Source organism: Ambystoma mexicanum, chromosome 11 (genome assembly GCF_040938575.1).
Source record: "Ambystoma mexicanum isolate Mex_15411 chromosome 11, UKY_AmexF1_1, whole genome shotgun sequence".
Taxonomy (NCBI): domain Eukaryota; kingdom Metazoa; phylum Chordata; class Amphibia; order Caudata; family Ambystomatidae; genus Ambystoma; species Ambystoma mexicanum.
The window spans coordinates 451,444,452-451,460,817 of NC_090934.1; the positions used below are offsets into that span (position 1 = coordinate 451,444,452).

The following is a 16,366-nucleotide window of genomic DNA, read 5'->3' on the forward strand; positions in this document are numbered from 1 at the left end:
TGGTCAACTATTCTGTTTGATTTGTGCTCATCCAGCTGTAATAAACAGTGTTACATCTTGCCCGGTGTGTGCTCCTTTTTGGACTACCTGTGGTAATTATTTATTAGGAGGTTCGGAGGACCCCTGGTACATTATCGAGAACAGGGAACTGAGAAGGAAGTTGTGTGGGGTGTGGTCTGGGGGCAAGTGGTTGCAGACTGGCAGTGCCAGCAAAGGACCCAGACTGAGTGACCGGAGAGCATCGGAGAGATACATACCCCACATGAAAAGATGGTGAAAGAAACGCATGACACCACACCAAGCAATTGGCTCGACTCACTTTTTGCCTTGGTACCGGGATGGCTGGGCACTGTTTTCAAAATAATTGTCTCAGTGCTCGCCGTGATGCTTGTTGTGGTCTGGGTTGGCCAGTGTCGAGGAAAGTAATGAACTTAAAGAACAGCATCCCAGGATGAGTGAGGTAGAGGACGGAGTACATGTGGTTTTCATAGCACCCCCAACAAATATAGAAGATTATGGTGTTTTTTGGGTAGCCTGCTCCTCAGATGGGCAGGATTGTTCGATAATTGGAGACACACTCGAAGGATACAAACAGGAAGGAAGCATATGAGCAGAGTAACTAGGTTATGGATGCCCAAGGAACAATGTTGGGAAATGATGGGAAAGGAAGTATTGATCAAAAGATCGAATGAAGGGGGGAATGTAATGAAGGTGCTGATTCAGCTCCAGACAGGGGGGCACACCTACCAACGGAGGGAGTAAAGGGGGCAAGCAGAGACACCTCCTAGTGTGGAGAAAACGACAGAACTCTGGGGGCTGTAATTATCGGTTTAGGACGAAAAGTCCGAATAAAAATTACGGACCCCACCAAAAGACCTAAAACACACACCACCAAAAGTTCTACCTACCAAAAGTTCAAACTTCTCGTGGTATGTGTTTAGGTGTTTCGGTGGGGCCAGTACAAAAAAAAAGCCAGGGACTGTGGGGGGTGTCCCCCGGATCCCCCACCCACTATACTGTATAGTATAGTGAGTGGGGTGTTGCGGGCGACACCCCTGCAGCTCACCCAAAGTTTTTAAAAAAAGAAGAAAAAAAATGAAAAGAAAAGGACCCTGCGGTGCCAGTTTCCGATCACGGAAGTGAAAGGGAACGGGCACTGCAGAGACACAGTGTGTCTGAAGGGAAGGTAAGTAGGGGGGTGGGGGTGTGGTGGGGGTGTGTTGGGGGTGTGAGTGGGGGAGTGTGTGTGTGTGAGTTTGAATCTGTGTGATTTTAATGGATGTCTGCATGGGAAATGTACGAACATTTATGTGTTGCGTGCATTTCCCATGCGGACATTTCCGACGCGGACCATTCCGCGATGGTAAAATCACGCAGATCCGTAATTATCTGTCTCTCTCACTCTCCCTTTTACACTCACTCACACTCTCCCTCTCTCTCTGCATTCAACCTAGAGAGGGATCCTCTTTTATAGCAATGACATGAGGGCCCTTGCAGATACCAGCATGAGGGAAGGGAAACAACAGGTAAACACACACTGCAGAGGACTCACGGTTGGGTATTGTCCTGAAGGCCTGAATCATACATATGTCCTGTGAACTGCAGCCAAGGGATGGGGAAGCTGGACCCAATCTGCTCATTTACAGCAGACCAGAGTCACTGAGATAGAACTGGGTGACGTGATAAAGGCCGGCAAACCATTCTCATGGTTGCTAACCCAAGCTGGGGAAGCTGGCGTGATTCATACACACAACACCACCACTGTCTTAATTGCCCATTAGCTAGTGGGCATGGGAACAGGGAGGTGGACTGGAGCTGTATGCCTCGAATAACCAATCAGACAGTAAGTTTGGATGTCCCTGCGAAGTAACTAGCCCTCACAGAGTAAATTACAATGTTTATAAAGGTTGCTATCTTGCAGGTGGAGTGTGAATGGTCTCACTTCCCACTAGTTCAGGGTGTCTTGTGTTCCATTCACTGTGATGCTGACCAATGGCAGGTTAATCAAGAACCAGAGGTGAGCATAAATGTTTCTTACTTATTGCAAACGGTTTGCTTTGTGGGAATAGTGTGAAAGCAATGTGGGAGGAAATGAACCAAGCGAGGGCAGAACTATTTGCTCCAATCATATTTCACTAACATATGTTTAGCTATAAGGGAATGACGTAACTCAGCCAATAGTGTTCGTGGGAACTGTAAAACACAAACTTGAGGTGCAACAGTTCCAAACAGTACAAACATTGTATTTCGTGAATAAAAATGATGTTCACTATATGGCAGTTTGTACGCTGTCATCCTTCCATTCTGGTCAACTCTTCTGTTTGATTTGTGCTCATCCAGCTGTAATAAACAGTGTTACGTCTTGCCCGGTGTGTGCTCCTTTTTGGACTACCTGTGGTTATTATTTATTAGGAGGTTCGGAGGACCCCTGGTACATTATCGAGAACAGGGAACTGAGAAGGGAGTTGTGTGGGGTGTGGTCTGGGGGGCAAGTGGTTGCAGACTGGCAGCGCCAGCATAGGACCCAGACTGAGTGACCGGAAAGCATCGGTCACATATTCTCTTCGGATTGAATTGTGACGTCTGTTGTTGCTATTTTGTTTGATATGGGTCTCGGCCCAGGGAGGCCATTCTGGAAGTGTCCTAGTTGTGACAGGCCGTACTGGCAGGCTCAAAATAGATGGCATGAGCTAGCCTGGACGAGCTGGCCCCAGACTGACATCCTGGCAAAGAAGCAGTGGACATGGAAAAGGGGGCTGATGGCAAGGATGTGCAATTGGTGTGACTCGTGAGATTCAGAGTAACACTGTATCTGCAAGAGAACACTATAGGTCCTTGATGAGAGTATGCAATCTGTCCGTAGGCATATGCAGTTATGCTGACGGTTGCCACAAACATGATGGTCTATTGGGTATGGTCCTCATGTTGAAGCAAATTTTTACTCTGTCAAGGATTTGATCCCTAGTGTCACTGCGCTGAAAGGCATAGGTTTATGTTTTGTTCACACACAGCTGCATGATTTTTCCGTATGATTAGTGCAGGCCCACTGATCAAATATATTCAGACAGGGTCCTTGATTCAAGAACCATTTGACACCTGTAACTTTATTAAATATGGGTATCAATTCACCAGGATGTCCAACTGCTTCTATTGCATGCCCTACCTCGCACATGCTCCAGTTTAAAGGCCATGCATGATTATATTCTTACAGCAAACAGTTGAGGGGCAGAGGAGGTGACAGAGAAAGGGGTAAAAGAGAGAAGAGCGAGAGACAGAGTGACCCATCGGAAGGGTTATAGAAGGTAAAGAAGGGTTGAAAAAATGAACAACACAATGCAACAGAACAAAGAGGAGGTGTAAGCAGGGCTTTAAGTGGGCCGGGGCCTACCGGGGCTGGGCCCCGGCAGTCTCCGAAATTTCGTTTTGAGGCGGGGCCCTGCCGGGGCCCACTAATCTCCCCTGTCAGCCCCGGCCACTACAGGAAAAAGCATTTTTTTCTACAGCCTGAAGCTCTTGCTATTATGCGAGAGCTTCGGGCTTCAGAAAAAAATGCCTTTCAGCCATAATGGTGGCGCCGCACCTGCGAGGCATCCCTTTAATCAAGGGATGCACGTGGGCCGGCGCCACCATTATGGAGAAAACGTGAGGCCGCTGGAAGCAGAGGCCTTGCTTTCTAAATACTGAAGCTCCCGTGGATTCTCGGGAGTTTCAGTCTTTAGGAAAAAGGCCTCTGCTTCCAGTGGCCTCACCCTTTCAGCCTTAATGGTGACGCTGCCCCTCCCCAGCTGGCGAGGGGCAGCGCCACCATTAAGGCTGAATAGGAGAGGCGCTGTCCCCTGCCAGGCAAGCCTATAGAATAGAAATGCAGAGATCAGCACTCTCTCCCCCAAAGGGGAGAGGGTGCTAATCTCTACAAAAGGCTGCCTGGCAGGGGTGCCAGTAGCCCATTGAGCCGGCGCTCGTCAAGGGGGCGTGGCCTAACGGCCCATCAAGACCCCCGTTGTTAGGCCACGCCCCCTCGATGGGCCCCGGCTCGATTTGTAGTGCCACTTAAGGCACTGGGTGTAAGCGTGGTTACACAAGAGGATGGAGAACATTGGGGAATGAAAGGATGAAGTAGGACGGATTCATCCATAGAAGGCTGACAGGCAGGAGCAATCAAAGAGGGAGAGGTATGGGACACCATGGCGGGAAAAGGCGGACAAGATGATATGCAGGAAAATGGGAATTGAAGGCGCCCAGAAACTGAGGCAAGGGGAGCCGTGAAGAAGGAAATTAAGGAGTAGAGCAGAAAACAGCGTGACTATATAAGAACGAGACATGGGAATCAATGAAGGAGAACATAGGAAGTTGAACAGAGAAAGCAAGTACAAGGAACAAACGAATGATGTAGCCAGTGGCAGCCCATTGTTTGTAGTCGCTCTGCTGCCTGTGTTCCTCTTCCCCTTTCTAAGGAATTTGGAGCCTTGACTGCAACGCAGTTAGTGCCTTGTTTCAGGAACAGGAAATTGTCAGGCCAGGGATACATGCAGTGTTTCGCGCCTTGAAACACTTGTATATAGGCGCGTTATAAATGCCATATCATGTCATGTTCCACCCGACTTAATTTTACAAGTGGCCGAGGCTCTGCTATACCTACGGCCTGGCTGCTCCCTGATGGTAATCAGGTTGTGTACTATATGTGTTTGCAGTGCTGAGTAACACCCTGAGTTTTACGCATGGCGTTTCGTTGTGCTAAACTAATTCCTGTTCCCGAGTCCCTTGCCGCTCCTTGTTAACTACCAGAAAAAGAAACTCACCAGGGACCTTACAGACTATCTATCATTTATGATTACAGCTGGTTACTGATTACTGGTGACGTGTTTACCCTTCCGTTTCTTACCCCTGCGTTGTGTACGTGTTTCTCCAAAGTCCCGCCCTTCTCCTTCCTCTGGAAAAGATACGTAACGATTTCAGACTCGTTCGTGGCCAGCGCTCCCCCCCCCCCCCCCCCCCCGCGGGCAAATGTACACTACTCGACCCTGCTGTAATGTGCATGAACGAAGATTGTGCACTGCAGGACAGCAAGCAGCACTGCACCTCACCATGCCACTGTTGACAGCCTCACCGAGTGTGCATTACAATAACACGTGTTTTAAATAGCTCATTTTGAACACAGTAATGCACCTTTGATACATACTAGGTAACAGGTGTCATCATTGACTTTACTCGGCACGCTCATTTTATTGTCAATAGAGAAAAGACAAGAAGTTGCGTTGGGATGTGTGCCTGAAAATGTCAGGCTGCACATATATCTAAACAGCAGGCACTCAACCGACTGGGCTAGCTTGTGGAGAGCTGCCACATAACATAAGCTTCAGGTTTTGTTTTTGTAAGCCGAGGCCCAGTCACCCAAGCTCTGAGTGTCGGCCCTTTCGCCATTTTACAATCTCAACATAGAGCAGCGCTATCGGCTCACTCTGAGTGCATGCTCGGCCTGGGTAATAGCATTCTGAAAGTTGCTTCTCTGTCACTGTGTGTGTGTTGAATATTAAAACGTTGTGCCTCATTTTGATGAGTGTCTGAAAGACTCAAATTGCACTTTGAATACAGGACACTTTTCATGTGTTTCACTGCAATGACATTTGTTCATGTGGTTTGAAAATGCTGCATGAATGTGATGGCATTGCAGCATGAAGAAAACACGGGGTCAGGAGCAGGATTTACAAAGCATTTTTCAATGAGATGTGTCATCGGGCCCTCAGTATTATTTGGGAAAGATCTGAGCGTAATGATTGCATGGCTTTGTTTTACATTCTGGCTGTGGGTACATAAAAAAGGAAGTGTGAGGAGGCTCGGTTTTTCTTCCTGGTACTGAACACGTCTGCACTCTGCAGCTAGTCCAAACATCACAGAAAGGCCACCAGCACTTACTTGCCCCTTTATCAGGCCCTACATTAAAACTACCCAGCTCTGTCATACTTCGTGTTCCTATATTTAGCCACCCGCTTCTTAACGTTACCTTTCTTTATCTGACCCTGCCTCCCCCTCTCTGACTATTGGCTGCTGTGAGGGTGCCCCCCTGGCTCTGGCAGTCACACTGCACTCATGGTGCGCTTGTTGTCTTTCTCTTTTAAACACGTGTACGGGTTAACATGCAAATCCAGGCGTAACGATCTCCATTAGAGAGAATACATGGCCATTTTCTTTTGACGTCCTGGGTGGAAATGAGGAATTATGTTATGTTGGCTTTCAAATCAAATTCTTTAATGTGATACAGTATGAAATAAATTCAAACTTTACACATATAATTTACATATTACAATTACATATAATACAAACATTACATTATATTCAATTCGAACCGTATACACATATGTACTAATAGAATCATACTTGCAATATAACATCAACATTAAAAAAGTAAAATTGAAAGCTAAAACTAACAGTCTTACATGGGGTCATACCAGTCTACATGCAACCTTTATATAGTTCTATTTGCCCACTTAATTACTGTTGCCACAGGGATTCTCTATGCACTCCCTTAGGCATCATCCATCCTGTGGTAATTCCAGTTCACATTTTAGCTCCAATTCAACTTGTTGCCAGATGTTATATAATGCAACAAATAGGTGCATATTACTGGTATTGGTACAGTATAGCCAGAAGGGCATTTCAGGTATGGTCGCATGGTCATGTACAAAGTCCCCCAGATGACGTACAATCGTGGCTCTCAGTACCAAGCATCCAGTGAGTACATGTCTAGCTGTCTCCAAACATTCTGTGATTTTACAGAGGCGACATATACGTTTATCAACCGGGATTTTTTCCCAGGCGCCTCGCTTATACAGGGTCGGTAGTTGCTCAAATCTAAATAGGATGATAAAACGTCTGAGTCTACTGGAGGGAGACAGAGATAAGTAGGCTTGTGGCTTTATGTAACTAAACAGGCGATATTTAATAAATTGGTAGGACCTAAGAGTACTTAAATGAGCAAAGTTCTCAAGCCAATCCCATAGATCCACTTTTTTACCAAGTGCATGAAGGATTTCCCTGGAGACCATATCCCCTCTTTGGGTCCATCCAATATCAGTGAGAAATGTAGACATGTCTTTATGTAGGGGTGACGTAGAGTATTTTTTGGTCACCTCCTGATGGATTACAAAGAGTAGGGGATTAGCAGGGCCATTTGTCATCTTGAGATGGAAGCCAGCTCTTTTCTTCAATACCATGGCTTTGAGAGACGATAGGCCCAATTCTAATCTAATCAGGGCCATCGGCACCCCTGGGGATAAACCCAGAATCCGCCTCCAGAACTTGCCCTCCAGTATTTGTAACCATCCAAGATCCATAGTATGCAGAGAATCAAGGCCATATATAATCATGGGTGCCATTACTTGAATATAGAGCTGCCGCGTTCCCCAGAGAGTAAAGCCGCCCTGTTTTTTAGTAAACGAGGCGATAAGCGAGGTAACTTGCAAAGCTCTTATACTCCGCCCTTGTCTACAAAGTGAGTAATCACCGAGGGGCTCAATGTCGATACCCAAGTAACGATACGATGGAGCATAGGGTATGATGCTTCCATGTACTATCAGATTTACCCGTGTTGCTTTTTTCCTAGTAAATCTTAGGACCTTTGTTTTATCTAGATTAATCTTCAGGCCATTTAATTTCGCATAGTCCCACAGGGCAGAAGCAGAGCGTCTCAAACCGCCTATGGTATTGTCGAAGATCACCAGGTCATCTGCATAAGCTAACACTATGCAAGGTATCTTGCCAACTTTGGGGGGACAGTTGTTAACCTCGCTCAGAGCTACAGGGATGTCATATACATAGAGGTTATAAACTAGGGGTGCGGTAACACATCCCTGCTTTACCCCACTATCTTGATTCACCTTACGTGTTAAATTGCCTTCCTGATCAAGTCTAAGGCAAGCCAAAGTATTATGATGTAGTAATTTTAGATAGTAGAGCAAGCCGGACGGGCATCCCAATTTCTCTAGTTTCGCCCATAGTCTCATTCGGGGGATGGTATCGAAGCACACTGAGTACTTTCTATAGAGGAAAATACATAAGTGATTGGCAGGAATGGTCCAAAGCTGCAGGTAGCAGCCCCTCACTTTTATTGCAGCCCTGGAAAGGGTAGCATGGTACTAAGGCTAGACATGTGTGTTGCCATCACTGGTTTTCTCAAGTGTTTTTCACAAAACATTGCATGCAACAAACACCGTTATCCCTCCATATGTAGCATTTTCTGTAAAGTCCTGAATTGGTGCAATTCATGGATGAGGTTTGAGGGTCACTTTTCTGCACTGAGGACCTCTTTTTTTATGTGCCAGGGACTATTTTTGTCCCATGTGCAGGGCACTACGTCTGTGTGTGCTTGACAGAGGCACCCGACGAGAGGGCGGCTGCATTGCCCCCCTAATTGTTGACATGTGCCCCCCTCCTCTCTGGCAGAGAACTCTTTTCAATAGTCATAAAGGTGCTCATTTGCACAGCTGTCATTCGCGCGTTTGCCGGAGCTTTGCTTCGCCCACATTCTTTCTGGAATCAATAGGCTAGGAATATCACTGGGGTGGGGGCCATCACTGCTAGGAGTAGGCGTCCTACATGCTGGGCACGCCATTGTTTTCCAAATGTGCAGCTTATACTTTCACAGAAAAAACTAAAAAGACATTTCCAAACTGAAACTTGCATCTGAAACTTACATCCACTAGTTTTCTTTAAACTGTGCTTTGTTTTTTTGTTTGACTATAACGCAAATATCCTGTGATGTTTGTTTCCCTTCCTTTGTGTTTTATCGCGTTACATTGCAAAATATGTTCTATGCTTTTCAAACTGCTTAATCACAAATAAATGCTTCTATTGTGCTGACAGCAGTTATTAGGAAACTACACTGTGTGCTCATGGGTGCCAGCATTTGATTTTCACTACTGGGGCAGTATACACCCACCCGGGCAGTAAATATAAGCAAGCAACCAAACCAACCCATCCCTTGGACACTTCATAGTACTTGTTTTTTTATACGGAATTGCAAAAAGTCATAAGATTCACAGCCACTTTTAAATATATAATGTATCTCAGCAACAGGTCCTCAACCTACTGATCTACCCCTGTAGCCTTCCACAGTAAGGCGTGTCTCTGGATCCCTTAATGTACTCAAAATCACTTCATTACCAGCACTGCTGTTCATGTAAATGACTTCATAGTCAACAGTACTTCATCTCCAGCCAAACTGACCTTGGGCATACATTAATTGAGGATATGCCAGTGGCTGCTTGTCCATAATGGGTGAGTATGCGCTGACCCACAGGCACCCTCGCCCATTATGGAGGAGCCAAGGAGCCAGCCAGTGAAAACAATGAGTGCTCTCTCAGCTATTTTTTGCAGCTGAAGGAGCACTCATGGGCTCGCTTCAACTGTCAAAGGGAAACCCGGTTTCCGACAGTTCTGGTCCCCAATCACACATGTCCAATAGGCCATGCAAAGACGGGGGTATTTTTTTTCTACAGCCTTGTATGGCCCTTTGGGGATGCTGGTTAGGTTTGCCACCTTCTCGGGTTCATTCCGGACACCCCATATTTTGAGAGCTTTGTCCGGTTATCCGGTTAACAGACAATACGCCTGTATTTTATCTGTGTCCTGGGCATTCAGAGTTTGAAGGCACATAAGCCTGTGCAAGCGACTGGGGTTTTAAGGTGTGTCAGCCAGAGCTGAAAGGACTTTCTGCAGTGTTCCTTCGAGCTATGATTTACAGCTCTGTTAGATAAAGGCCGCCCAGTAGACATTAACTAATGTAAAATTGGGTATTTTGGGAAGTTTACCTTAAGTGACGCTTTCATGCGCAAAGCTCCAACTCTTCATGCAAAGCAGTAACGTTGGGGCTGTTATTTTTCACAGCCCATATGTAGACACCAGGTCTCCCAAGCTATTTGATTCATTTGTGAAATAGAAGGCCCGCTTTATATGTAAAGCAATTTACAAAGATGTCTGCTTGTTGGAAAGCAAAACCACTGTGTTTTTCTTCTTCAGAACTGCACAATGTATTTACAGATATGCAAGACAATGTGCTGGATGCCTTTTTTCAATAATGCAAAAAGCAAACAACGCTCATTAAAATACATTTCTGCTTCACAAGCACCATGTAAAGGAGGCAGTGAAGGGAAAGAAGCCGACAAGTGGACAGGGTTTGCTTTTAGTCCAATATCAATATGAATTTGATTTGTGGTACAAACATTTACGAAAAGCTAATCTACAAGTCCCAGAATGCAAACCGAAGTTAAATTAACAGCCAGTGCGTGGTGAGAGATGTCAGCCACGTTATGGGACCACTTCTCAATGCTTTAGGCTTTCTTGGAATGTAGTCTCTTCTCTGCAGATCTATAAAGCTAATCAACAGCAACTGAGAGTGGCACCATTATTATTCACAGTTTATAGGTTGCTAGCTAGGAAATGGGTTATGTATTATTGCGCTTTCACTAAAGCACTTTTCATAGAACATGCACATACAATATCATCCATCTGGGGCCAGATTACAGAAACTGTGCACTGGTGCAAGTGCAAAGTTGCCAGAATTAGCACTAGGGCAACGTTTGACCTATTTTTAAAAACACAGGGAAACATTAGAAAACCATTGCACCACAAGTAAAGTTTGGCTTATTAAAAACACCAGGGCTAAAATTGTCCTCGTGCAAAAAAGATGCATTTTCACTGCAATTTTGCACCCTGACAAAATTTTCCCTAGTGCTATTACTACTCTGCAACTTTGCACTTGCACCAGTGCAATGTTTCTGTAATCTGGCCCCTGAAGTTGGTACTCATTTATCGATCTCATGAAAGTCTGGGCTGGCCTTGCCGGGTTTTGTACCTGCCACCTACAGATCACACAAAGATGGCAGCAGAGAGCAGAGAACAATGAACCTGCCTAACTGTCTTACCGTCAAAATATATGTAATATAATTTATATAATTTAGTGAAATGTAATTTTCAGCCTTACTTAATTCATTTTTATTTCAATAATGTAGATTGCTTTTAAAAACTAATTTAGTATGTTAAAAAAATACAAGCATATTTCTTTCACTCCCATTGCGATTGCACTATAGATTTCAAATCTATAAAAGGGGCCTGCAAAGGGAGCGTGGCTTCTAAAAGTGTAGGCAGGGCTCCAAGTATGGTTTATGCTTCAAACAAAGGTGGGTCACCCTAATGCTTGCTGTGGAACTGCATGTTTCCATGTGTGAGGGGGTGCTCCTGCACCTCGCCGCACATACAAACGGAGCGGGGCTCTTCATCATCAGCGCTCTGGCCCTTGCTCATGTGCAGCAACCAGGAAGCACTCTTTGCTTTGCTTTCCTGTTCGTCCTACATGGGAGCTAGAGCCCTGGGAGGAATCTTCAGGACTGGGTCAGAAGGTACATTAATTTAAATGTTTGTGCATGCGTGCATGCTTGTGTTGTGTGGAATCAGTCTCGGGTGGATAGCTCAGTGGCAATGTACTCGTCTTGAAAGCAAGAAGATGAGGGGCAACACAGGCTCAATCCCCGGGTCCACGCTTAGCAACCTCTGGGTAGTAAGCGAGTTATAAATAACCCATTACAATGAGTAACTGGATGATGATGGGTGTGTCTGTACATGAGCAAGTCTATGTTGTGTGAATGTGTTTGTGGTGGGCTTCAGCTGTTTATGACCGGTGCAGGGTCGGGGGGTTATGCAAATATGCAAATGCCATTGTTCCACAACATCCCTCTCCACTGGCCAGTCAGCACCTCTTTTGAGGCACTGTGGGCATTAGGTGGCAGGCACAGCATGTTTCTACTGGGCATAGATGATCCAGTAGAATATACCATGATTGTATATTGATTGTGTGTGTGTGCGAGGTGCTGAGGGGCTACGGGGTGGCATGTCATTTTCTACTGGGCATCTATAAAAAAGCATGCATGATAAGTTTTATTTTGTAGCTAAACTGACATTTTCATGCAGCCAGTCTATCCATTTCTAACTGTAGCATGGCATTTTGTATTGGGCATCTTTGATAAAGAAAGCATGAGTATTATTACTTGGCTAGACTGGCATTTTGGTGCAAGCAGTCTAGCCATTTCTTACTGTGACATGATCATTTGTATTGGGCAACTTTGATAAAGCAAGCATGATATGTGTTATTAAGTGGCTAGACTGTCGTGTTGATGCAGCCAGTTTGCACATGGTTTTAAACTGTGGCATGGAATTTTTAACAGTAAAACCAACTGGATTATGTTCTTATGTGGGATACAGCATATACTGGCAGAACAAGCATGGGCATGTTTTCTTATACTATCATTACTGGCATTATGTGCAAAGCAAATAGGAGTATGTTCTTATATGGGAATACTGACATATATTGGTGCAGCCAGCATGGAAATGTATGGGAACAGCCAGGTTGAAAATGTTTTTATACTGGCATATATTGTGGGCAAAGACATCATGAAAATGTGTTGGGGAAATGTTCCTGTGCACTGTCAGTGACTTGCATCTATTGGATTTTTTAATGAGTTACCCTACAAAACAAATTGCAAACTGTTTGGCTTTTTAGCCAGTTTTTCATTAAAAAAAATGTGCTCTAAAATGCACAATTTGAAGCCATAATATAAAAAAATTCTCAGGTGTGGGGGAGGAATCCCACTCAACACCTCTTGAATGGTTTTCACTTCATCGCTTCACTTAGTCGCTCTGGCATTTTTGGGGGAAATATTTACACCACTCCAATCAAAAAATGTACCTGCTGCCACTGGGATGTATAGCCAGAAACTGAAAACTGTAAACAATTCTAAAGAGCAATATAAGATTCCGGCAACCATTGCTAAAGAAGAAAGGGAGCAGTTGCCTCATTCCCAGGGTTGGCTTTAGCGGCGACAGCACCCTTGGTGGTTTAAGAAAAATGTGTCTGCCTACCCCGTGCTCCCCTGTTCAATGCAGGGGAGAGGGGTCTCATTTCTTTAAAACTCCCTGCTCCTGAGCCTCAGCAGGGAGTTAATCACTGGAATAGGGCTCTCATGCTAACGCATGAGCGCCCTATTCTAATGGAAACGGCCTCGCTCCCTCGTCGGATTGGGGAGGTAATCATCTCAATAGGGTGCTGATGCTTTTGCCTTCTCCCACCACACCAGTTTTGGAGAGCACTTGAAAGACTCCCCTAAGCTGGTGGCGGGGGGGGCTAACGGTGCTGGGGTGGTCGCCCGGCCCGCCCTGCCCTAAGGCCGGCCCTGCTCCTTTCCTCCTGTAGTAGGAGACTGTAAATGATATTTCATCTGTTAAAGAGACTGTTGTTTACTATCATTTAAAACTGAGATATGAGTGATATCTCTTGTGTTTAAATTGCTCTTTTTGACTGGCTATTATTTAAAGCGGAGCTGTGCTGGAGCGATGTCTGCTTGACTTAAAGAGTGGAGTTTCTCGCTGAGTGGATTGTATGTTTTTGCAACTGTTAAACATGAGTTAACTTTTTAGGATGTATGCTAACTTGATGCAACACTTTTACTATCTTAACCCTACTATGAGCATACTTAATGTCAACATATAGGTAAGCCACTAGTGCTTCATAGTGATAATTGTACAGTGTATGCGCCGATTGTAAGCGTTGGAGAAAGAATTATGAAAATAAAAAATAAGACAGAAACAGGAACAGGAAGGAAGGGGAGAGAGAGGGACAGTAGCAGAAAGAGTACATGAGAGAGCAAAGAAAGAAAAGTGAAAAAATAGGACTAGGAAGGGAGAATAACTGAAGAGGGGTAAGGGCGGGGAAAGAAATAAACAAGGAAAGAAGGAAAGAAATGCTAGGCAAATGAAGAGAAAAGGATGCTGAGTGGGGGAACCAGTGGAAGAACTAGAAGAAGAAGAGAGACGGAGACAGGCAGGGGTGGCGCGCGTGTGAGGGTGTGCTTGATGGGGCGTGAGTGAGACATATTATAAAATGGGAGTAGCGAAGCTTTGCATTGCGCTCCCCAAGTCCCTTTAGCTAAAGGTGGCATCAGCTGCCCCGCACCAACAGGTGCCACTTGCAAAAGCTAAAGCCAGCTGCACACACCTGAGTATCCGAAAGAATCACACGAGCACATACATGCAGAAATTCGTACTTGGAGTCATGATGCAGGCAAATCCAGCATGGCCCCAACCTAACGATAGCCGTGTATAATAACAAAAACGTCGCACAAACCTGTTGTGTTGCTGGCTGTCTCGGTGACCTGTAAAAGAAACACAGAACAGCCCGTGTTATTTCTAAACCTTACAGTGATATGAAGGTGGCACACCGGAAAAAAACACCCCCTCCCCCACACGCTTGCATTGCGTACTTAACTGCAGGTCCCCATTCCCCGCACTTGCGATATGAATAACACAAGGCCTAGTTAGAAAGATCGTTATTTTGTCCTCCCCTGTTTTCCCCTCCTTGTCTTGTCGCGCCTAGAAACAAGACAAAGGCAAGAGCGCTTCATAAATGCCACATCATATTATATCATTCATCTTCGTCCCGCTCCAGACCCGAGAGACGGCGCAAGTGCTGGCAAGAAGGTCGCAGGCGGGTTAGTTTTTCTGAAGAAAGGTGAAGCGGTTAAGCAGCCCAGACACTCACCGATAGTGGAAAGGCCAAGGCACAGCCCAGCAGGCAGGCGAAGGCCACGAGTCCCGTCCCCAGCTCCATGGTTGGAAGATGTGTGTGTTTTGTTAATGCATTGAGTTCGCTCGCCCCTTTATATTTTCGGAGGGAAGAGGGTGGGCCCAGTCTGTCCAGTGACCGCCCACCCAAACAAAGAGACAGAAAGTCACGACTACAACGAGAAGTGCCGGCGGCTGAAAGATGTCAGAGTGGACATTCCGGCCGCAAGCGACACTAATTAGTGTTTTGGGTCAGGGCTCTCGTCAGCTGGAAAGTCCCGCTCAAGGGAGCAAATGACTCAGGCATTACGTTTACGAGGCAGCAGGGGATGCCGTTGGCGGCAGAGGGCTCAATGGTCAGGAGGTCGAACGCACTAACCTTGTTTATGCAGAAACAGTAATGTGCCTTCTAGGCGGCAGCAGGAGGCCTTGTTCATATGGCAGAAGGGAGCACCCTTGTCTGCACGTACCTGTAAAGAACACACTTCTGTGAAGTTTTCATCGTTTGCTTAGGCATTGTCGGATTTTCAAATCTTGAAATTAGAACACTCATGGAGGTTCAAAATCAGAACAATATGTGTAGATGTGAATATTACAATAACACTAAACACTATTTAAACAGTAGACAGCACCAACTGAGTGGCTCTTGGGCGATTTAGGCAACAGGGCCAGTGAGTGACACAATGTTCATTGTTGGAAGGCATAGGTCACATTTATAATATATCTTACATTACCAAAATGCGACAAGGCCATTCATAAATTGCATCATCAGACAGGTATTTCATCAATTGCATCATCATTACATCATCAATTACGTTATCATTACATAACAGAGAGTGGGGGAATGTCTGTGGCCATCGCCCCCCACGCTCCAGGATGGGCCTTAATGAAATATGGGAGCCCTTACACCGACCAGACCCCCAGACCCACTCTCCGCTTGCAGGGACCATTGAGGATTGCTCTAAAAGCCCCTGGCCTGACACCTCACTGTTCCGCCCCGAACCAAGGACCCTAACATAAATCATCAAGACATCTCCCTTCCAATGACCCAAAACGTTGAGCCCCTGCTCAATCCAATGCAATGTGCTCCAACCTACTGCAACACATTCTTTACCTGCTGATCAAAATGGTATGTGGGAAAAGAAAAATACTGCCTAAGCAGCACACCGGTCCCTGGCGGATAAAAGAGAGGGAGGGCGCAATCTAGCGGGTGCAGAATAATCACATCGACCACCTGCACAGTCTTCCTGGAGTACCATGTTGACAAGCCAGCACTTCCTCTCGCTGCACCTCTTTGTGCCATCGCTAGAGAAGCCCAGGGCGATAAACAGTCACGCTACATCCTGTGCACATGAGCACGCACCAATGTCATACTTCTTCGTCCCAGTACACAAAACAAACCGTAGGTCGTTCGTAAAAGGAATTATTTTGGAGGGTGAATGCCTTAAACTATCCAAATTTGATTTCAAATGACCTGCTGGCTAGTTGGGCATCTGACTAACCCATTGTACTTGAAAGGCGGAGAGAGAGCCCTACCTTGTTATAATAGCCCATTCCATGTCCGACTCCAGCCTTAACTGAAATGCACGGCCAATTGATAGTCAGCTTCGCTTCCATGTGTTAATATCCCCACAAAAATATCACCATACAAAAATATCGCCATATGTTTGCAGCAATATTAAGGCATGGAACCTGCGGAGGACACCCCTGCATTATTTTTAAAGGACCGGAGGACACCCCCACAACACCCACTTCCAAA

General features: G+C 45.6%; 1 protein-coding gene across 5 annotated transcripts in view; it reads right to left on the reverse strand.

The window, feature by feature from the left end:
* LOC138503504 (embryonic protein UVS.2-like) overlaps window positions 1–14,791 on the reverse strand; it is a 275,168-nt gene extending 260,377 nt beyond the window's left edge. For 3 of the 5 annotated variants that reach the window (XM_069623289.1, XM_069623288.1, XM_069623285.1), the window contains exons 1-2: window positions 14,585–14,791; window positions 14,171–14,198 (exon numbers count right to left, since the gene is read on the reverse strand). In XM_069623289.1, the coding sequence (XP_069479390.1) occupies window positions 14,171–14,198; window positions 14,585–14,653 (97 nt within the window). In that variant the 5' untranslated portion in view covers window positions 14,654–14,791. The remainder of the gene's footprint in view (window positions 1–14,170; window positions 14,199–14,584) is intronic. The other 2 variants (XM_069623286.1, XM_069623287.1) reach the window with 1 other exon arrangement.
* Window positions 14,792–16,366: the final 1,575 nt, after the last annotated feature.